This window comes from Somniosus microcephalus, unplaced genomic scaffold, assembly GCF_052327205.1.
Source record: "Somniosus microcephalus isolate GS21.2 unplaced genomic scaffold, FLI_Smic_1.0 scaffold308, whole genome shotgun sequence".
NCBI classification, from domain to species: domain Eukaryota; kingdom Metazoa; phylum Chordata; class Chondrichthyes; order Squaliformes; family Somniosidae; genus Somniosus; species Somniosus microcephalus.
This window is the reverse complement of record NW_028225495.1, coordinates 25,798-48,668: the sequence shown is the minus strand read 5'-3', so window position 1 is coordinate 48,668 and position 22,871 is coordinate 25,798. Positions and strand designations below refer to the sequence as shown.

Below are 22,871 nucleotides of genomic sequence, written 5' to 3'. Positions count from 1 at the left end.
CTGCCAACTCCTCGACCTTCCAGGCCTTGGTGACGCTTCACCATCAGACCTGCTTTCCCACATGCTGTCCCTCTCGGACGACAAAAAACCCGGCGCCCTCTTTCGCACGCTTTTCATTTGGCAGCTCCCCGCCAGCATCCACCCGCTCATTGTGGAGTCTGGCTCCATGGACCTGAATGAGATAGCTGAAAAGGCCGACCGGCTGCTCTCCGCGCAGACCGCCCGCGACGTCGCGCCCGACCTCACGGCAACGATCACGCGGTCCCCCCGGCTCACTAGGCCCGACCGCCCTTCCACTCCGGGTCACTGCTACTACCACACCCGTTTTGGCACTAGGGCCCAACGCTGCACGCCACCGTGCACTTTCAAACCCCTCCCCGCACCGGCCCCCACGATGGCCGCGGGGCAAAAGGGGCCCCTACTGTACGTCATCGACGACAGCACCAACCGCCGATTCCTGTGCGACACAGGAGCCCAGCACAGCATCACCCCCGCCTCCGCCCTCGAAATCCAACGCGGTGCACGGGGTGTTACGCTGGCTGCAGCCAATGGCTCTGACATCCGCACATACGGCACCCGCATGGTCACGCTCGACCTCGCAGGCCGCCGCTACCACTGGGAGTTCCTCACGGCCAAGGTCCTCTGTCCACTCATTGGTGCCGACTTCCTACGCGCCCACGGCCTCCTTGTCGACATTCCGAGGCACCGCCTCGTCGACATCAACACTATGGCCCCCATACCTGGCGCAGTCACCCCGGCCCGTTCGGCCGGCCTACTGCCTCGCCAGAGCCACGGACGACTACTCGGCACTACTAGTCGAGTTTCCCGCCCTCACTAACCCGACCTTTTCGGCCAAAGCCGCCAAACACGGTGTGGAGCACTATATCCCCACCACCGGCCCCCCCGGTCGCTGCCCACGCCCGCAGACTCGACCCGGCCAAGCTGGAAATCGCGCGGGCCGAGTTCACCACCATGGAGCAACTCGGCATCATCCGCCGCTCCAGCAGCCCTTGGGCCTTGCCCCTCCACATCGCCCCCAATCCCGGCGGAGGCTGGCGCCCCTGCGGGGACTACCGCCGCCTCAACGATGCCACCACCCCCAACCGATACCCGGTGCCGCACATCCAGGACTTCTCGGCCCGATTGGCCGGACGAACCGTCTTCTCCAAGGTCGACCTGGTGCGCGGTTACCACCAAGTCCCCGTACACCCCGCGGACATCCCCAAAACGGCCGTCATCACCCCATTCGGCCTGTTCGAGTACCTGAGGAAGCCCTTCGGCCTCAAGAATGCAGCCCAGGCTTTTCAGCACCTTATGGACTCAGTCCTCCGGGACCTGAACTTTCTATTCGTCTATCTAGACGACATTCTCGTGGCCAGCTCCTCCAAACAGGAACACCTCGAACACCTTTGCATCCTGTTCGGGCGCTTAGCCCAACACGGGCTTATCCTCAGCCCGGCGAAGTGCCAATTCGGCCTAGCCGAGATCGATTTTCTCGGCCACCACATCACTCCTGTTGGGGCCGTCCCCCTGCCCAACAAGGTGCAGGCCGTCCAGCAATTCCCCCGCCCTAAAACCATCAAGGGCCTCCAGGAGTTCCTCGGGATGGTGAACTTTTACAACAGGTTCATCCCCAGAGCTGCAGCCCTCATGAAGCCCCTATACGATTCCCTCCAAGGTAAATCCGGCAAGATGGCCGTAGCCTGGACCGCTGACACGTCAGGCGCCTCCGACGCCACCAAAAACGCGCTCGCCGACGCCACCTTGCTCGCGCACCCGAGGGCTGATGCCCGGGTCGCGCTCACCACCGACGCCTCCGACCATGCGGTCGGAGCCGTGTTCGAGCAGTGGGTCAATGGCGTGTGGCAGCCACTTGCCTTCTACAGCCGCCAACTGCGCCCCCCGGAGGTCAAATACTCTACTTTCGACCGCAAGCTCCTCGCGCTCCACCTGTCGGTCCGCCATTTCAGGTTCCTGCTGGAGGGCCGCCCCTTTACCGCGTACGTGGACCACAAGCCGCTCACATACGCGATGGCTAAGAACACCGACCCCTGGTCCGCTAGGCAGCAACGCCAGCTCGCGGCCGTGTCCGAGTTTACCACGGACATCCAGCACGTCTCCGGTAGAGACAACGTTGTCGCCGACTGCCTTTCCCGTCCTGCCGTCTGCACGAATCACCTAGCGGCCGACTGCGCGCAACTAGCAGCGGCCCAGCTCACGGACCCAGACCTCCTCTCGGCGGCTACCAGCCTGCCAGGGCTACGCCTAGCCAAGGTCGTGCACGGGCCCGAAGCCACGGCAGTCACTTGCGACGTCTCACTCGGCCAACCCAGGCCGGTCGTCCCTGCAACCTGGCGCCGCCGCATCTTCAACGCGCTCCATAGGCTCTCCCATCCGGGTTCCCGCGCATCCGTTAAACTCCTCTCCCAGCGCTTCGTCTGGCGCGGCCTTAGCAAAGATGTTCGGACTTGGGCCAACTCCTGCCTCGCCTGCCAACGGGCTAAGGTGCAGCTGCACACAAAAGCACCCCTGGGAGACTTCGAGGTACCCAGCCGCCGCTTCGACCACGTACACGTCGACATCGTCGGTCCTCTGCCGCCATCGCAAGGCCAAACTTATCTTCTCACGATGGTCGACCGCTACACACGCTGGCCTGAGGCAGTGCCGCTGACCTCCACCACCACAGCCGACATCGCCAGGGCGTTCATTAACACCTGGGTCGCGAGATTCGGTGTACCGGCCGACATAACCTCCGACAGAGGCACCCAGTTCACCTCCGAACTCTGGACGGCCACAGCACGCAACCTCGGGGTGACGCTCCACCGAACCACGGCGTACCACCCACAGGCCAATGGGCTGTGTGAACGCTTCCACAGGTCACTCAAGGCCTCACTTCGCACCAGCCTGCAGGACAGTACCTGGACTGACCGCCTACCGTGGGTGCTGCTAGGCCTACGTACCGCGGTCAAGGAAGACCTCCAGTCCTCAGCAGCGGAGTTAGTCTATGGACAACCGCTGCGCGTACCAGGCGAATTCCTTCCGGAGGCTACCACGCCTTGGTCGGCCGAACAGCAGCAGCTCAACTCTTTCTCTTCCGCTCAACAGTTCGCCCCACTTCCAGTCAACCGACACGGCGAACTCGCACCTTACGTCCCGCCAAACTTACAGCAGGCACGTTTCGTCTTCGTGCGACACGACGCACACCGCAGACCCCTGCGACCCCTGTACGACGGACCGTACGAGGTACTACAAACCGGGGACAAGGTCTTCAAGCTGCGACTCGGCGACAGGGTTGAAACGGTCTCCATCGACCGACTCAAACCAGCACACACAGAACCAGGGGAACAGGTCCCCGTGGCCCGACCTCCAACTAGAGGCCGTCCCGCCAGCAAGCTAGCACAGCCGGCGGCGAACCGCCCGGCCTCACCAACTAGACCGGCGGCCACTCAGAGCCGCTCCGGCAGAACCATTAGACCACCGTCACGACTCGTCTACTCCTCCTAAGCGGATTCTGGGGGGAGCTCTGTGGCGACATGCCACCATTGGACATAATCCGCTCACGGCGGCACAGACAGTTTACGCAGGCGCACTGCCGGCAGCAGCCGCCCCCAGCCGTGGGCCCTTTCCTCCGGCAGCTTGTTTCCCGTAGGGATAGGCTGCCGGGAGCACTTCTTGTCTGGGGAGTATTTAAGTGGTTGCGCGGGCTTTTTAAGCACTTGTTTTTGCCATGATGTAAATTAAAGCAGTTGTGTTCCATCAACTCTGGTCTCGACTCCCACGTTTGCCGTGGTATCTCAACAGACTTGTATTTCTACAGTGCCATTCACAACCTCAGAAAGTCCCAAAGCACTTTACAGCCACTGAAGTACTTTTTGAAGTGTAGTCACTGTTGTAATGTAGGAAACACGTCAGCCAATTTAGAATCATAGAACGGTTACAGCACAGGAGGCCATTTGGCCCCTCGAGCCCGTGCTGCCTCTCTGTAAGAGCACTTCAGCTAGTCCCACTCCCCGGCCCATTCCCCGTAGCCCCACAAATTTTTTCCTTCAGGTACTTATCCAATTCCCTTTTGAAAGCCACGATTGAATCTGCCTCCACCACCCTTTCAGGCAGTGAATTCCAGATCCTAACCACTCGCTGCGTAAAAAAGACTTTCCTCACACCGTCTTTGGTTCTTCTGCCAATCACCTTGAATCTGTGCCCTCTGCTTCTCGACCCTTCCGCCAATAGGAACAGTTTCTCTCTATCTACTCTGTCCAGACCCCTCATGATTTTGAACACGTCTATCAAATCTCCTCTCAACCCTCTGCTCTAAGGAGAACAGCCCCAGCTTCTCCAGTCTGTCCACGTAACTGATGTGCCTCAACCCTGGAACCATTCTTGTAAATCTTTTCTGTACCCTCTCTAAGACCTTCACATCGTTCCTAAAGTGTGGTGCCCAGAATTGGACACAATACTCCAGTTGAGGCCGAACCAGTGTTTTATAAAGGTTCATCATAACTTCCTTGCTTTTGTACTCTATGCCTCTATTTATGAAGTCCAGAATACCGTATGCTTTTTTAACAGCTTTCTCAACCTGCCCTGCCACCTTTAATGATTATTGCACATGTACCCCCAGGTCTCTCTGTTCATGCACCTGCTTTAGAATTGTACCATTTAGTTTATATTGCCTCTCCTCATTCTTCCTACCAAAATGTATCACTTCACACTTTTCTGCGCTAAATTTCATCTGCCATGTGTCCGCCCATTTCACCAGCCTGTCTATGTCTTCTTGAAGTCTATCACTATCCTTCTCACTGTTCACTACACTTCCAAGTTTTGTGTCATCTGCAAATTTTGAAATTGTGCCCTGTACTCGCAAGTCATAAATATAAATCAAGAAAAGCAGTGGTCCTAGTACTGACCCCTGGGGAACACCACTGCATACCTTCCTCCATTCCGAAAAACAACCGTTCACCACTGCTCTCTGTTTCCTGTCACTTAGCCAATTTCGTATCCATGTTGCCACTGTCCCTTTTATTCCATGGGCTTCAACTTTGCCGGCAAGCCTATTATGTTCACCACATCAACTGCATTGCCCTCATCAACCCTCTCTGTTACCTCATCAAGAAACTCGATCAAGTTAGTTGAACACGATTTTCCTTTAACAAATCCGTGCTGGCTTTAATCCACACTTTATCCCTGATTATCATTTCCAAATGCTTTCCCACTACCGAGGTTAAACTGACTGGCCTGTAGTTGCTGGGTTTATCTTTACACCCTTTTTTGAACAAGGGTGTAACATTTGCAATTCTCTAGTCCTCTGGCACCACCCCCGTATCTAAGGAGGATTGGAAGATTATGGCGAGTACCTCCACGATTTCCTCCTTAACCTCCCTCAGCATCCTAGGATGCATCCCATCCGGTCCTGGTGACTTATCAACTTTAAGTTCAGACAGCCTTTCTAGTAGCTCCTCTTTATCAATTCTTATCTCATCCAGTATCTCCACTACCTCCTCTTTTACTATGACTTTGACAGCATCTTCTTCCTTGGTGAAGACAGATGCAAAGTACTCATTTAGTACCTCAGCCATGCCCTCTGCCTCCATGCGTACATCTCCTTTTTGGTCCCTAATCGGCCCCACCCCTCCTCTTACTATCCGTTTATTATTTAATATGCCTATAGAAGACTTTTGAATTCCCTTTTACGTTAGCTGCCAATCTATTCTCATGCTCTCTCTCTGCCCCTCTTATTTTCTTTTTCAGTTCTTCTCTAAACTTTCTATATTTAGCCTGATTCTCAGATGTATTCTCAACCTGACATCTGTCATATGCCCCCTTTTTCTGCTTCATCTTATGCTTTATCTCTTCCATCATCCAGGGAGCTCTGGCTTTAGTTGCCCTACCTTTCCCCCTCGTGGGAATGTACCTCGACTGTACCCGAACCATCTCCTCTTGAAAGGCAGCCCATTGTTCGATTACAGTTTTGTCTGCCAATCTTTGATTCCAATTTACCCGGGCCAGATCCGTTCTCAACCCACAAAAATTTGCCTTCCTCCAATTAAGTATTTTTACTCTAGATTGCTCCCTGTCCTTTTCCATAGCTAATCCAAACCTTATGATACTGTGATTACTGTTCCCTAGATGTTCCCCTACTGACATTTGCTCCACTTGACCCACCTCATTCCCCAGAACCAGATCCAGCAATGCCTCCTCCCTCGTTGGGCCGGAAACATACTGATCAAGAAAGTTCTCCTGAACACACTTCAGAAATTCGTCCCCATCTCTGCCTTTTACACTATTACTATCCCAGTCTATATTAGGACAGTTGAAGTCGCCCATTATCACAACTCTATAGTTCTTGCACCTCTCTGTAATTTCCCTGCAAATTTGCTCCTCTATATCTTTCCCACTAGTTGGTGGCCTATAGAATACACCTAGTAGTGTAATGGCACTTCTATTATTTCTTAACTATAACCAAATAGATTCTGTCCTTGACCCCTCCAGGACATCCTCTCTCTCCAGCACTGTAGCATTCTCCTTAACCAATACTACCACCCCACCTCCTTTCTTTCCTTCCCTATCTTTCCTGAACACCTTCGGCTGAAAATTCAGTAGCCTTAGCGCCTCATTTGAGGCGCTAGAGGGCCTTGCGCCGGAGTTATGGCCAGTAGTGAAATTCCCTGGGGCCCTAAATCGGCGTTGCTCCAGTAACGCTGCACCGGCACCGATGACGTCATCGGTGTGCGCAGCGTCCCGGTTGCCGTGGTAACCCGCCCGAACTCCGAAATTGAGTTGCGGCCGCCTCGCCCGTGGCAGCCGCAACCAGCGTTTTGTCAGAGGTGCCTTACTGCAGTTAGCGCCGGCGCATTAAAGGCCCCGCGGCGGCCGGCCGCTTTCCCGCCGGCCGCCTGCCCACAGCTCCCTCCCCGGACTTCTCTCCACCCACCCCCCCCGGAACAGATGCAAGCCCGGCACTTGTCCGAGGTGCCGGGCTCATTTTTAAGCAGATTTGCGCGGGCCGCGGCCGGGTGCAGGCAGCTCCTTCTTAACGGAAGGAGGAGGCCTGCACTTCCCCAGCCTGCCGCACCGCATCGGGTGCCGCAGCGCCGGAATTGTGGCGCGAAACGGCAGTTAGCGCCCTTTTCCAGGCGCTAAGACCCTTCAGTGGCGCCGGCAGCCGTTTGGGCGCGGCGCCACTGAATTTTTGGCGCGCGCAGGGGACTTAGCGCCGGCACTAATTTCCGGCGCTAAAGCCCTGGCTAAGCCAAAACCCAATTTCTAGGCCCTTATATCCAGGAATATTTAAAACCCAATCCTGCCCTTTTTTGAGCTAGGTCTCCGTTATCGCCACAACATCATATTCCCATGTGGCTAATTGTGCCTACAGCTCATCAACCTTATTTACCACACTTCGTGCATTCACACACGCGCACTGTAAACCTAAACAAAGGGCAATGTGATAATGACCAGATAATCTTTTTTTTAGTGATGCTGGTTGAGAAATATTGGTCCAGGATTGAACTCCCCATCTCTTCTTTGAAAGCTTTTGGGTCTAGGAGGAGGGTGATATATAAGGAAGGATATACTCCTTAGAGGCGGTGCAACGAAGGTTCACTAGATTGGTTCCTTGGATGAGAGGGTTGTCCTATGTGTAGAGATTGAGTAGATTGGGCCTGTACTCTCTGGAGTTTAGAAGAATGAGAGATGATCTCATTGAAACATATAAGATTCTGAGGGAGATTGACAGGGTAGATGCCAAAAGGCTGTTTCCCCTGGATGGGGAGTCCAGAACTAGGGGTCACAGTCTCAGTATAAGGGGTCAGCCATTTAGGACTGAGATGAGGAGAAATTTCTTCGCTCAGAGGGTTGTGAGTCTTTGGAATTCTCTACCCCAGAGGGCTGTGGATGCTGAGTCGTTGAGTATATTCAAGGCTGAGATCGATAGATTTTTGGACTCTAGGGGAATCAAGGGATGTGGGGATGGGGCGGGAAAGTGGAGTTGAGGTCGAAGATCAGCCATGATCTTATTGAATGGTGGAGCAGGCTCAAAATGCTGTATGGCCTACTCCTGCTCCTAATTCTAATGTTCTTAAAATGAACAGAGGGTAGGAGTTCCATAATTTTGAGATCATGAGAAGGAACAAGCCAGAAGAGATGGTGTGATGAGTCTTGATTTCAAAACAGTGAAAATGCAGGGAAGAGGAAGGTGGAGAGCTGAAGGAACAAGAGAGTAAAACTCAGGAGCATTGAGCTTAGTAGTATTGATAAAATAAGAGACAAGAAAAGGCTGCGATGGGAAGAGAGAGAGAGGCGATAGGAGCAAGAGGCTAGAAAAGGATCACATGCAACTCCACTGGAGGAAGGAGATAGAGAGAAATGGTCCTCTATCCTGGTGAGAAAATACTGTTACCTACCTTACGGACACTAGGTAGTGCCGAGATACATCCATCCATTTCAGACGTCTTAGGAAACCCAACCGCTTTGCGTAGGTAGCGTTCGTGGATTGTACAGGTGTTGAGAATGTACAGAGCACAGGCTACAGCATAGCCTCCCCAGTTTGACACACCTAATAAAACACATTGCCATTTAAGATTGCTTCTTCTACTGTTTACAGACTGGAAGAGCTCTGTTTTGATTTAGCCAAATCTCAAGGTGTCATCAATCGGCCCATCAATCCCACTAATTCCAGAGCCTGCAACTGTTCTATGACAGACATCTATTCCACACCACCTGTTGGTCTCCTACATGGAACACTCATTTCTTTCCCTCAGAAAAATAACTTGCCTAGAATTTATTGAGAGGAACTAATTACGGGTACCCCAAGCCCGCCCCCACCCCAACCCGCCTCCGTGCCATCTTCCCAGGAGGCGGGTAGCCGACCCGTGCCGGGTCCCGTCTCCTGGAGGCGGGAAGGGGATTACAGCCACTTAACTGCCTGTTAACAGGTAGTTAACAGACGGTTAAGAGGATTATCCCCATTTTTCCAGCAGAGGCTGTAGAGAGGGCTTTAAACTAACTAGTCGGGGGGAGCTTCCTAGAGAACAAATAATAAAAATGACAACAGAGAAGGTCATAGACTTAGGTAGCAGTGGGGAAATTAAAAACCAGAGCGTGTCAGGAAGGGGCAGAAGGTATGGAGTAAAAGGTAAAGTAATAAAAAGGGCAAAAGCAGGAAATAAGTGTCACAAAACACATTTGAAAGTTCTCTATCTGAATGCACGTAGCATTCGTAACAAAATAGACGAGTTAAAGGCACAAATAGCTACATATGGGTATGATCTTGTGGCCATTACAGAAACATGGCTGCAGGGTGACAATGCCTGGGAATTAAACATACCAGGTTATTTAACAATCAGGAAGGACAGGCAGGAAGGAAGGGGAGGTGGGGTGGCTATGTTAATAAAGGAAGGAATCACTGTAATACAGAGAAATGATATTGGGTCAAAAGATCAGGACAATGAAACAGTTTGGGTGGAGATAAGGAATAATAAGGGGAAAAAAACACTAGTGGGCGTAGTCTATAGGCCTCCGAACAGTCGCAACTCGGTTGGACGGAGTATCAATCAGGAAATAGTTGAGGCTTGTAATAAGGGAACATCTATAATTATGGGGGATTTTAACTATCATATTAATTGGACAAATCAAATTGGGCAGGGCTGCCTTGAGGATGAGTTCATTGAGTGTATTAGGGATGGGTTTCTTGAGCAGTATGTAACTGAACCGACCAGGGGGCAAGCAACCTTAGATCTGGTCCTGTGTAACGAGACAGGATTAATTAAAAATGTCCTAGTAAAGGATCCCCTTGGAATGAGTGACCATAACATGGTTGAATTCCATATTCAATTAGAGGGTGAGGAGGTTGTATCTCAAACAAGCGTGCTAAGCTTGAATAAAGGAGACTATGAAGGTATGAGAGCGGAATTGAGTAAAGTGGATTGAGAAAATAGATTAAAGGGTAAGACGATACATGATCAGTGGTGTACATTTAAGGAGTTATTTTACAACTTCCAAAAAAAGTATATTCCACTGAGAAAAAAAGGGTGTAAAAGAAAAGACAGCCATCCGTGGCTAAGTAAAGAAATTAAGGATAGTATTCGACTAAAAACAAGGGCATATAAGGTAGCCAAATCTAGTGGGAGGATAGAGGATTGGGAAAACTTTAAAAGACAGCAAAAAATAACAAAAAGATTGATTAAGAAAGGGAAGATAGATTATGAAAGTAAATTAGCAAAAAATATAAAGACAGATAGTAAGAGTTTTTATAGTTATATAAAAAGAAAAAGGGTGGCTAAAGTAAATGTTGGTCCCTTAGAGGATGAGACCGGGAAATTAATGGTGGGAAATATGGAGATGGCAAAAACACTGAATGAATATTTTGTATCAGTCTTTACAGTAGAGGACACCAAGAATATCCCAACACTGGACAAGCAGGGGGCTATAGGGGTGGAGGAGATAAACACGATCAAAATCACTAAGGAAGTGGTACTCGGTAAAATAATGGGACTCAAGGCGGATAAATCACCTGGACCTGATGGCTTACATCCTAGGGTCTTGAGGGAAGTGGCGGTAGGGATTGTGGATGCATTGGTAATAATCTTCCAAAACTCCCTGGACTCAGCAAAGGTCCCAGCAGACTGGAAAACTGCTAATGTAACACCCTTATTTAAAAAGGGCAGTAGACAGAAGGCTGGAAACTATAGACCGGTTAGCCTAACATCTGTGGTAGGTAAAATTTTGGAGTCCATTATTAAGGAGACAGTAACAGGACATTTGGATAATCATAATTTAATAAGACAAAGTCAGCATGGTTTTATGAAGGGGAAGTCATGTTTGACAAATTTGCTGGAGTTCTTTGAGGAAGTAACATATAGGGTGGATAAAGGTGAACCAGTGGACGTAGTGTATTTAGACTTCCAAAAGGCATTTGACAAGGTGCCACACAAAAGATTATTGCTTAAGATAAAAAATCACGGGATTGGAGGTAATATTCTGGCATGGATAGAGGATTGGCTATCTAACAGAAGGCAGAGAGTTGGAATAAATGGTTCATTCTCAGACTGGCAATCAGTAACCAGTGGTGTTCCGTAGGGGTCAGTGCTGGGTCCCCAACTCTTTACAATCTATATTAACGATTTGGAGGAGGGGACCGAGTGTAACACATCAAAGTTTGCAGATGATACTAAGATGGGAGGGAAAGTAGTGAGTGAGGAGGACATAAAAAATCTGCAAGGGGACATAGACAGGCTAAGTAAGTGGGCAGAGATTTGGCAGATGGAATACAATACAGGAAAGTGTGAGGTTATGCACTTTGGCAGGAAAAATCGTAGAGCAAGTTATTATCTTAATGGCAAGAAACTGGAAAGTACTGAAGTACAAAGGGATCTGGGGGTCCTGGTGCACGAAACTCAAAAGGTTAGTATGCAGGTGCAGCAAGTGATTAAGAAGGCCAATGGAATGTTGGCTTTCATTGCTAGGGGGATAGAATATAAAAATAGGGAGGTATTGCTTCAGTTGTACAAGGTATTGGTGAGACCGCACCTGGAATACTGCATGCAGTTTTGGTGTCCATACTTAAGAAAGGACATACTTGCTCTCGAGTCAGTACAAAGAAGGTTCACTCGGTTAATCCCGGGGATGAGGGGATGGACATATGAGGAGAGGTTGAGTAGATTGGGACTCTACTCATTGGAGTTCAGAAGAATGAGAGGCGATCTTATTGAAACATATAAGATTATGAAGGGGTTGGATCAGGTGGATGCAGGGAGGATGTTCCAGATGATGGGTGAAACTAGAACTAGGGGGCATAGTCTTAGAATAAGGGGCTGCTCTTTCAAAACTGAGATGAGGAGGAACTACTTCACTCAGAGGGTGGTAGGTCCATGGAATATGCTGCCCCAAAAAGCTGTCGAAGCTACATCATTACATAAATTTAAAACAGAAATAGACAGTTTCCTAGAAGAAAAGGGAATTAAGGGTTACGGGTGTTAAGTCTGTGAATTATTTAGTTAATTAAGACACAGACTAATGAGTAACAATAAAAACAGGTCTTTACTGGTTGGAGGTAGGGACTATACTGAATACAAGATTACTGCACAGTGCTTATATACCGGTGTGTTCACCCCCGGTATTACGTCTACAGCAGCCTGAGAAAGTAGTACATCTCTTAAGGTGGAACAGGCTTAAGCTCTCTTAAGGTGGAACAGGTTACATACACAACACTCCTCCCTTCTTAGCTTTATAGTCATCCCCCCATTTAACATAACGTAATAACATATATACATATATAACTTCATGTTTAACGTAACATATCACAGATTCAGTCTCTGCGGAAAACAGTTCACTGATTCAATCTCTGTGGTGTAGTCGGTTCACGTTACTCATTCAATAGTCCTTTCATGGATTTAACAGCTTGAACTTCCGAACTGATTTGGCTCCGTTCGGAGGGACCACGTGTGTGATCTGGTAGAGGTGATAATGGTTCAGATGGGTCATCTTCTGTTTTTACTTTTCCTTTTCTGCTTCTTGGAGACTCTCTGGGCTCCATTGTCAGCTGCCACAGCTGCCAGCTGCATGCGCAGTTCCTCCTTCTCTTCCTCCTGTTTCCGTCGTAGAGCCAGCTTCTCCCGATGTTCCGTAGACTTTTGGTGCTCCTCCATGATTTCTGCACTTTGGGAGTCGAAGTTACAAGCTGGGCAGGACAGGACATCGTAATATTCGGTGTCGTCCACCAGGTCATGGTAATATTCGGTGTCGTCCTGAGCTAGACCAGTGAGAGGGTCGTCTATTTCCTTCATACCCAGCTGGACGTTAGCCAGCTCTTGTTCCAAATCCAGACATCTTTCCTGAAGAGACTTCTTCATGTGTACCTCTGCATCCAGCTTTTTCTGGGCTTTCAGCAAGTCGTTTACTAGTGACCTCATTTGTGATTTTAATACTTCAACTTCCTTTGGAGATTGATTGATCGGACTATGCAATCCCTCTACCGGAGCAGCTGTTTCAGCGGTCTGTTGTTCTACATTGACGTGAGTCAGCGTACTTTTGGCATCCAATGGCTGCTCTGTTGCAGTTGTTTCAGTCTGTGTCGTCACATCAGCCATCTCAATGACTTTTGAGAGCTCCGAACCCTTTTCCTTTGAAGATCGCAGCTCGTGTTCAAGTTTTTCCCATTTCAGAGTCTTGTCCCTCAGCATATGAAGGAGTTGGCTGACCGTTAACTCTTCTGACACCAGATTATGGCACGCACCTTCAGAACCTGAATCAGCTTTGATTCGTTCGGCCTCCTCGCGCAGATGGTTGGTGTGCTCCTGCTCCATTTTCTCCATCAGTTGCTTCTGTTGCCTTTCCAGATTCTCCCACTCTGTAACAAAGAACTTTTTTATTTCATTCATCTCTTGCTCAAAACGGCGAATCATTTGTTCTAATTGCTGTTGTAGTTTGAAATGGAGTTGAGTTCGAGCCCAGTGTCCCTCAAAAATGTGCATATCGGTAGACTTGACAGACTCAGAATTCTCTGTTAAACTATGTTGTTGTTGCTCAGTGGAATTCTGTGCTGAAACTTTGTCTTTTGCACATGGGTTGGTCTTACCATCATCAGTTCTAGAGTCTGGGCTGATTATCTGCACCGAGTTCTCACTCTTTATGGCTTTTAGCGAATGCCAGTCCATATTTATGTTTCTAAACCACTCCCGGCCTAGTAGTGGTGGACCTCCCTCCGGTAGCACATATAAATCCATTATTTGACTTCCTTCGCCCCTGTTGGCCACTGCAACCTTTATTGTCCCGATGGGGTACACTCTCTGCCCCGTGTAGGTTGTCAATATAATCTCCGTATCCTGTAGGGGAATATGTTGGAATAACCTTCTGTAATCTTTCTTATTCATGACCGACAATGCCGATCCAGTGTCCAATTCCATTTTTACTTGGACTCCTTCTATCTGAAGAGTAACCCAAATTGTCTGGAGGTCTGCACCCTTACCAACGTTGAGTACCCTTAAGCTAGCCAGTTCAATACTGCTTAAGCCAGCCAGTTCATTACTGCTAGCGTCTGAATCGGACTCCTGTTCGGCCACCTTGTGTACCTTTGCGTATTTCCCTTGCGGTGACTTCTTGTTGCTGGTCTTCTTCCCTGACCTGCATACTCTAGCTATATGTCGAAGCCTACCACATGTTCTGCATTCTTGGTTTTTAAACCAACACTGGTTCTGATCATGCGTTGTCTTTCCACAATGATAACATTTAACAGAACTCACACCCAATTTGTGTGCACTGAGCTCCGGTGACCGTAGCTGCATTACTGCCGTGCCTCTCGCTGCGGCTTCGTGTGCTGCTGCCATAGTGACCGCCTTCTCAAGCGTCAGCTCATTCTCCTCGAGCAGTCGCTTTTGTGTATCTTGTTTAAATAAACCACACACAAATTTGTCTCGTAGTGCATCTGTCAGTCCCGTTCCAAACTGACAATATTTCGCTAATTTACGCAATTCCAGCAAATATTCAGCATTGCTTTCATTCTGTAGTTGCCTTCTGTTGTAAAATTTAAATCGTTCCGCTAGCATCAGCGGCGTGGGGTTTAGATGATCTTTCAGGACAGTAACAATCTCATCGAACGTCTTATCCGCCGGTTCATCTGGTGATAACAGGTGTTTCAATTGCCCGTATGTCTTCGCACCCATTAAATTTAATAATGTTAGTGCTTTATCTTGCTCACGAATTTTATTGGCCTTACAATAATTTTTTACTCGTTCTACATATATGGCCCAATCCTCGATGTCACTATCAAAGGTGCCAATATTCCCGTGTTTAGGCATTGTTACAATTTTGTTGGAATTTTATGTTACACAAGATGGCGGCTTCCCGCTCTTTGTCGTCGTCCTCCACTCCCAAGATGGCGGTTTTCCCGCGTTTGGCGGTCTTCACCCGTCCCCCGACGCTGTCTGTAAGCCCGAGTGCGGCCCTTATCTTTTATGCGATCGCTGATCGCGAAGCGGCTCCCGACCGAAGCGGCTCTCGGCCCTTATCTGGAGTGCGATCGCTGGCTTGAAACGCCTCCCGCTCGAAGCGGCTCTCGCGCCCTTATCGCAGATGCGATCGATTTGAAAGCGGCCCGGCCCTTATCTGCCGATCGCTATCGCCCTGTACCTCTGTCTTCCCCAGCCCTGTCTTCTACTCCGGTTCACAAGCTGATGGAGGCTTCAGGGTCCTAATGCCTGTCGCTTCCAGTGGGGTGGTGAGGTTTGAAACCTCTCTTCAACCGCCGTGGAATAACTGCCGCAGGGTAAGAACCTGACTCGTCGCCAGTGTTAAGTCTGTGAATTATTTAGTTAATTAAGACACAGACTAATGAGTAACAATAAAAACAGGTCTTTACTGGTTGGAGGTAGGGACTATACTGAATACAAGATTACTGCACAGTGCTTATATACCGGTGTGTTCACCCCCGGTATTACGTCTACAGCAGCCTGAGAAAGTAGTACATCTCTTAAGGTGGAACAGGCTTAAGCTCTCTTAAGGTGGAACAGGTTACATACACAACAACGGGGAGCGGGCAGGAATTTGGACATGAGTCTAGGTTCGGATCGGTCATGGCCCTGTGGGTAGCGGAGTGGGCCCAGGGGCCGTGTAGCCTGATCCTGCTCCTGTTTCGTGTGTCTAATTCTGTTAGATTCAGGAGATAGTCCTGTCATAGTGGATTGGCGGGTAGGATCAGATCAGCCATGATCTTATTGAATGGCGGAGCAGGCTCGCGGGGCCAATTGGCCTACTCCTGCTCCTATTTCTTATGTTCTTATGTTCTTATGTTCCCGATATCGGGAAACCCCACCAGGGTCACCGAGGCGAGCAGTGGGTCTGCGGGGTCGGAGGGGTGCAAAAGTGCACTGTGGAGGTGAGTGATGGGTGCAAGTGTGGAGGGGTAAGTATGTGAGGTGAGTGAAAAGTGATAGAACATGTTTACTTACCTTTGTTTCTTCCTGCAGGCTTCAACAGTTGGTAAACCAGAGAGTCTCGCATCTCACCGGCAGAGATGACAGAATGGCTGCTGCATTCTCCGATGCAACAACCATCTAATTTCTGCTCAGGAAAGAGGTTTGATGAGTCTTGAACACAAGGACTCACCAAACACAGAGCTGTCAAACGGTGACAATTCATCTGTCAATGAAACGTCATACGCTGACGTTCTCTGTAACCGGCTTCCCCTTAATTAGCCTGCTGAGCCCGCTGGACGGGCTTAACAAGGTCAATCAAGGGAAAATAGCGTGGGGTGGCCACAAGTCGATGGAGGCGGGACTAAAACCTGACAAGCAGCAGTCCCGCCTCCAACGCGCCCCCATTGGCAAAATCACCCCCATAGTTGGATTTAAAAACTTGTAAGTTAAAGAAATCTGTAAAAGTTTTAAAAATGCAGTACCCAACATTTTCTTTGCTCTGAAACTCACCACGTACAACATTGGATTCTTCACACCACTTCTGCAGCTGTCATCATTCCACAAACAGCAGACTCACAACACGCCGCACTGACCTGGTGCGGTGTCTGGACGTCGGGAAACCCGAGCCAGAAGCGGCAAAATCCAAAAACAGGCTGAAAACTACTGGCAAGTACCTGTTAATAGGCAGGCCTTTAATCCGCTTCCCACCGCTAGGTGTCGGGTCCATTCGCAAATCGGGGACCCGACACGTGGGAAAGCTGTTTGGAAGCGGGTTGACAGTGGGATTGGAACCCGCCGTCAATCAAATCGAATTTAACCTCTGACCTGCCTCCAAACCCGCACTCTAAGCGCCGGCAAAATCGCGGCCATAGTGTCCTTGAGTACTGTGTGCAGTTTTGGTCGCCTTACCTGAGGAAGGACGTTCTTGCCATGGAAGGAGTGCAGCGAAGATTCACCAGGCTGATACCTGGGATGGCAGGAATGACGTATGAGGAGAGATTGTGTCGATTGGGCTTATACTCACTGGAGTTTAGAAGATTGAGAGGGGATCTCATCGAAACTTATAAAATTCTGTCAGGCCTGGACAGACTAGATGCAGGAAGGATGTTTATGATGGCCGGGGAGTCCAGAACCAGGGGTCATAGTCTAAGGATAAGGGGTAAGCCATTTAGGACTGAAATGAGGAGGAATTTCTTCACCCAGAGAGTGGTGAACCTGTGGAATTCTCTGCCACAGAGGGCGGTGGAGGCCAGTTCATTAAATATATTCAAAAAAGAGTTGGATATATTTCTTAAGGCTAAAGGGATCAAGGGATATGGGGAGAAGGCAGGGACAGGGTACTGAATTTGGATGATCAGCCATGATCTCATTGAATGGCGGAGCAGGCTCGAAGGGCCGAATGGCCTACTCCTGCTCCTATCTTCTATGTTTCTATGTTTCTATGTCTAAACATATGAAGCCTTGGTACTCTCCAGAAACTGAACGATTTGATCACCTCCACCTAGCACAGCCAGGAGATACCACAGCCTAGACTTAGCATGGCTCAGATCAGTAAATCCAACAGTGTGCGAATTAAAACTTGCATCCTCCCTCTCCCCGGGACTTAACAACAGTTTCCTAATGATCAGCACCACCACTTTGTTTCCAGAATATCACAGATTAAATAACTGTCCAAAGTTGACCCTGAATTTATTTAATTATTTAAAAACTTTGAATTCCACCAATTAGCGATCCTATGCTCAGTACCTACTACATATTCAGGACCAACCTTTGGACTGTCCAATGTATTGGTACAAAGTCCAGTAAACCCACCTGCGATGACCGTAAAATCTGCTTCGACGTCACAAGCTATCAGGTCCCCATTGTGCACATGTTTTTTGACGGCCTCTTTCACCTTTCCCATTCCCAGTTCGTTCCCTCCATCACCAATACCTGGAGAACAAAGAGACACAACTTTGTTTTAAATTTGTTCCTGGGATGCGGGCGTCGCTGGCAAGGCCGGCATTTAGTGCCCATCCCTAGTTGCCCTTCAGAAGGTGGTAGTGAGCCGCCTTCTTGAACCGCTGCAGTCCGTGTGGTGAAGGTGCTCCCAAAGTGCTGTTAGGGAGGGAGTTCCAGCATTTTGACCCGGCGACGATGAAGGAACGGCCGATATATTTACCAGTTAGGATGGTGTGTGACTTGGAGGGGAACTTGGAGGTGGTGGTGTTCCCATACGCCTGCTGCCCTTGCCCTTCTAGGTGGTAGAGGTCGCGGGTTTGGGAGGTGCTGCCGAAGAAGCCTTGGCGAGTTGCTGCAGTGCATCTTGTAGATGGTACACACTGCAGCCACGGTGCACCGGTGGTGGAGGGAGTGAATGTTTAAGGTGGTGGATGGGGTGCCAATCAAGCGGGCTGCTTTGTCTTGGATGATGTCGAGCTCCTTGAGTGTTGTTGGAACTGCACTCACCCAGGCAAGTGGAGAGTATTCCATCACACTCCTTACTTGTGCCTTGTAGATGGTGGAAAGGCTTTGGGGAGTCAGGAGGTGAGACACTCGCCGCAGAATATCCAACCTCTGACCTGCTCTTGTAGCCACAGTATTTATGTGGCTGGTACAGTTAAGTTTCTGGTCAATGGTGACCCCTAGGATGTTGATGGTGGGGGATTTGGCGATGGTAATGCCGTTGAATGTCAAGGGGCGGTGATTAGATTCTCACTTGTTGGAGATGGTCATTACCTGGCACTTATCTGGCGTGAATGTTACTTGCCATTTATCAGCCCAAGCGTGAATGTCATCCAGGACTTGCTGCATTCGGGCATGGACTGCTTCATTATCTGAGGAGTTGCGAATGGAACTGAACATGGTGCAATCATCAGCGAACATTCCCATTTTTGAGCCTGATGGAGGGAAGGTCATTGATGAAGCAGCTGAAGATGGTTGACCTTGGGGCAAGCTAGGTTGCATCCATGATCAGAATGCAATACCTGGCTGACTTGGTTCAGGTGCACACATCAGGGCAAGGACTCAAGCTCAGAAGAGGGAAGGTGAAGGCAGAGTTTGACTTTAATTACTTTACACAAAGGATGATGAATGTACGGAACAGACCAATGGGCAGGTAGTGAAGGTGGACAGTCTTGGCCAATTCAGGAGGGAACTGGGCAGGTATTTGGCAGAGAAAGGGATTGAGGGGTAAGAGAGCGAGAGTAGTATATGGTAAACCAAATACAGTAGTCACTTCTAATCCTGTATATTTCTCTGCTCCTATCTTTGTTCACTTGCTTCCCCACAATCTTACAGATGCATATTTGGGATGTAGTCCTAAGAAGGTTGACATAGAAAGAATTTACAGTACAAAAAGTAACATTTGCTGAAATTTTAGGCTGAACACTTATGATCACCATCGTCAAGGAGACCTTCTACAAAACAAATCACCTCCAGGAATTATCATTAACTTTTGAAATAAAGGCAGGAAATGATCAGCATCTGAAGAGAATGATAGGGTAATGTTATGGGTGGATTGTTTTGCCAAAACTCGCACAGACCCTTTTATGGGACTAACCCAGACATATTTAAGAAGGGGGAGAGGAGAGGAACAGATGGAGATCAAGATTTTAAATCCACTAACAGCTTTCATAGAGGCCATTTGTGATGGGTGAGCCTGAAGAGTGAGTGGCATCTCAGGGGTGGAATCTCAGCCAAATCCTCACCAATCATTTACAACAACTTGCATTTATATAGCACCGCTAACATAGTAAAACATCCCAAGCCGCTTCACAGGAGCGTAATCAGAACAATAGCGTCTGACACCGAACCACATAAAGAGATATTAGGACAGGTGACCAAAGGCTTGGTCAAAGAAGTAGGTTTTAAGCAGAGTCTTAAAGCAGGAGAGAAAGGTAGAGAGGTTTAGGGAGGGAATTCCAGAGCTTAGGGCTTCGGCAGCTGAAGGCACGGCCCCCAGTGATGGAGCGATTAAAATGAATACACAAGAGGTTAGATTTGGAGGAGAGCAGAGCTCTAGGAGGGTTGTGGGGCTGGAGGAGGTTACAGAGATAGGGAGGGTGAGGCCATGGAGGGATTTGAACACAAGGATGAGAATTTTAAAATTAAGACGTTGCCAGATCGGGAGTCAATGAAGGTCAGCGAGCACAGGGGTGCTGGGTGAACGGGACTTGGTGCGGGTTAGGAAACGGGCTGCCGGCGCACAACGCTTCCTGTGGGGATTGCTGGATAGCAATCCGGAGAGAGAACCCTGGCTAATTTCTTCCCCCATTCCTAGTTCTGGAGACCAACCGTTGAACTTGGGCTGGATGTCAGGATTTGGGCCGAGAGCCGATGAAGGAACGGCGATAAATATCCAAGTCAGGAGATTGTGTGACTTGCAGGTGATGGTGTTCCCAAGACACTGCCGCTCTTCTCCCTCTGGGAGAAACAGGTCTCAGGGGAGGGAGGAGCTGTTGAAATAACCTCGGTGAGTTGCCGCACTGCATCCTGTAGCTTTTTTAAAAATTTGTTTATGGGATGTGGGCGTCGCTGGCAAGGCCAGCATTTATTGCCCAACCCTAATTGCCCTTGAGAAGGTGGTGGTGAGCCGCCTTCTTGAACCGCTGCAGTCCGTGTGGTGAAGGTACTCCCACACTGCTGTTAGGGAGGGAATTCCAGGATTTTGACCCAGCGACGATGAAGGAACGGCCGATATATTTCTAAGTCAGGATGGTGTGTGACTTGGAGGGGAACTTGGAGGTGGTGGTGTTCCCATGCGCCTGCTGCCCTTGGCCTTCTAGGTGGATGATCACGGGTTTGGGAGGTGCTGCCGAAGAAGCCTTGGCGAGTTGCTGCAATGCATCTTGTAGATGGTACACACTGCAGCCACGGTACGCCGGTGGTGGAGGGAGTGAATGTTTAAGGTGGTGGATGGGGTGCCAATCAAGCGGGCTGCTTTGTCCTGGATGGTGTCGAGCTTCTTGAGTGTTGTACTTATTACAGCCATAGTGGACCGATGGGGGAAGGTGTGGATAGCGAGTCCAGTGGCAGCAACACCGATCAAGCAAACTGCTCTGTCCTGGATGGTGTCGAGCTCCTTGAGTGTAGTTCTGGCTTCAACCATCCAGGCAAGTGGCGAGTGTTCCATCACACTCGTGACGTACAATCCTTTTTCTCAAAGTACGTGGGACAGTTTCCAACCCAACGTTAAGTTTGTACTTACCAGTTGTGACGATTCCGGGGATGTCCTCTGCTGTTAGGAACAGTTTGTCAATGGGATCCACCAAATGTTTAATGTTCACTCTCCATGCATTGTAGTAATTGCCATCTGCAGCCATTCCAGCACGTTCTATCGCTACGAGATGGTCGAACCTGTCCATATTCAAAAGTCATGCAAAATTACTCAATAACTTGTTAATGGCTGAACCCACACGTAAGTTACTGGTTACTGCAAGATGTCCATAAGAACATAAGAACATAAGAAATAGGAGCAGGAGTAGGCCATTCGGCCCCTCGAGCCTGCTCCGCCATTCAATAAGATCGTGGCTGATCCAATCTTGGCCTCAACTCCACTTTCCTGCCCGCTCCCCATAACCCTCGATTCCCCTGTTTTTCAAAAATCTGTCTATCTCCGCCTTGAATATATTCACTGACTCCGCTTCCACAGCTCTCTGGGGTAGAGAATTCCAAAGATTCACGACCCTTTGAGAGAAGAAATTCCTCCTCATCATTTTAAATGGGCGACCCTTTATTCTGAAACTATGCCCCCAGTTCTAGATACCCCCACGAGTTGAAACATCCTCCCTGCATCTACCCTGTTAAGCCCCCTCAGAATCTTATATGTTTCAATAAGATCACCTCTCATTCTTCTAAACTCCAATGAGTATAGGCCCAACCTGCTCAACCTTTCCTCATAAGACAACCCCTTCAATTCAGGAATCAACCTCGTGAACCTTTTCTGAACTGCCTCCAATGCAAGTATATCCTTCCTTAAATAAGGAGACCAAAACTGTACGCAGTGCTCCAGGTGTGGTCTCACCAACGCCCAGTACAATTGTAGCAAGACTTCCTTACTTTTATACTCCATCCCCCTGGCAATAAAGGCCAATATTCCATTTGCCTTTCTAATTACTTGCTGTACCTGCATGCTAACTTTTTGTGTTTCATGTACAAGGACACCCAGATCCCTCTGTACCGCAGCATTATGTAGTCTCTCTCCATTTAAATAATATTTTGCTTTTTTATTCTTCCTACCAAAGTGGATAACCTCACATTTCCCTACATTATACTCCACCTGCCACCTTATTGCCCACTCACTTAGTCTATCTATATCCCTTTGCAGATTCTGTGTACTCCTCACAACTTGCTTTCCCACCTATCTTTGTATCGTCAGCAATTTTTGCCAAGTCATTAATATAGATTGTAAATAGTTGAGGCTCCAGCACTGATCCCCGTGACACCCCACTAGTTACAGTTTGCCAACCTGAAAATTACCCATTTATTCCGACTCTCTGTTTTCTGTTAGTTAGCCAATCCTCTATCCATGCTAATATATTACCCCTAACCCCGTGAGTTCTTACCTTGTGCAGTAACCTTTTATGTGGCACCTTATCGAATGCCTTCTGGAAATCCAAATACACCACATCCACTGGTTCCCCTTTATCCACCCTGCTCGTTACATCCTCAAAGAACTCTAGTAAATTTGTCAAACACGATTTCCCTTTCCACAACTTATGATCCACAGAACTACCATTTTTATTTATTTCTGCCCTTAATTCAAGCCCAGTGACTTCAGCGCACAATCCAGGCTGGCACCTCAGTGCAGTACTGAGGGAGTGACCCCTAGTTTTACTGATGGACGATGTCCCAATGTAGAATGACCCTTAGTTTTACTGATGACCCATTGTAGAATGACCCCTCATTTTACTGATGATGTCCCAATGTAGAGTGACCCTTAGTTTTTCTGATGATGTCCCATTGTAGAGTGACCCCTAATTTTACTGG

At 49.0% G+C, this 22,871-nt stretch overlaps 1 protein-coding gene across 2 annotated transcripts in view; it reads right to left on the bottom strand.

The window, feature by feature from the left end:
• LOC147081895 (D-glutamate cyclase, mitochondrial-like) overlaps positions 1-22,871 on the bottom strand; it is a 42,193-nt gene that overhangs the window by 2,897 nt on the left and 16,425 nt on the right. Inside the window, exons 7-9 of one of the 2 annotated variants that reach the window (XM_085980596.1) lie at positions 21,091-21,239; positions 17,715-17,834; positions 8,397-8,548 (exon numbers count right to left, since the gene is read on the bottom strand). In XM_085980596.1, coding sequence (XP_085836722.1) covers positions 8,397-8,548; positions 17,715-17,834; positions 21,091-21,239 — 421 coding nt within the window. The remainder of the gene's footprint in view (positions 1-8,396; positions 8,549-17,714; positions 17,835-21,090; positions 21,240-22,871) is intronic. The other variant, XM_085980597.1, reaches the window with a different exon arrangement.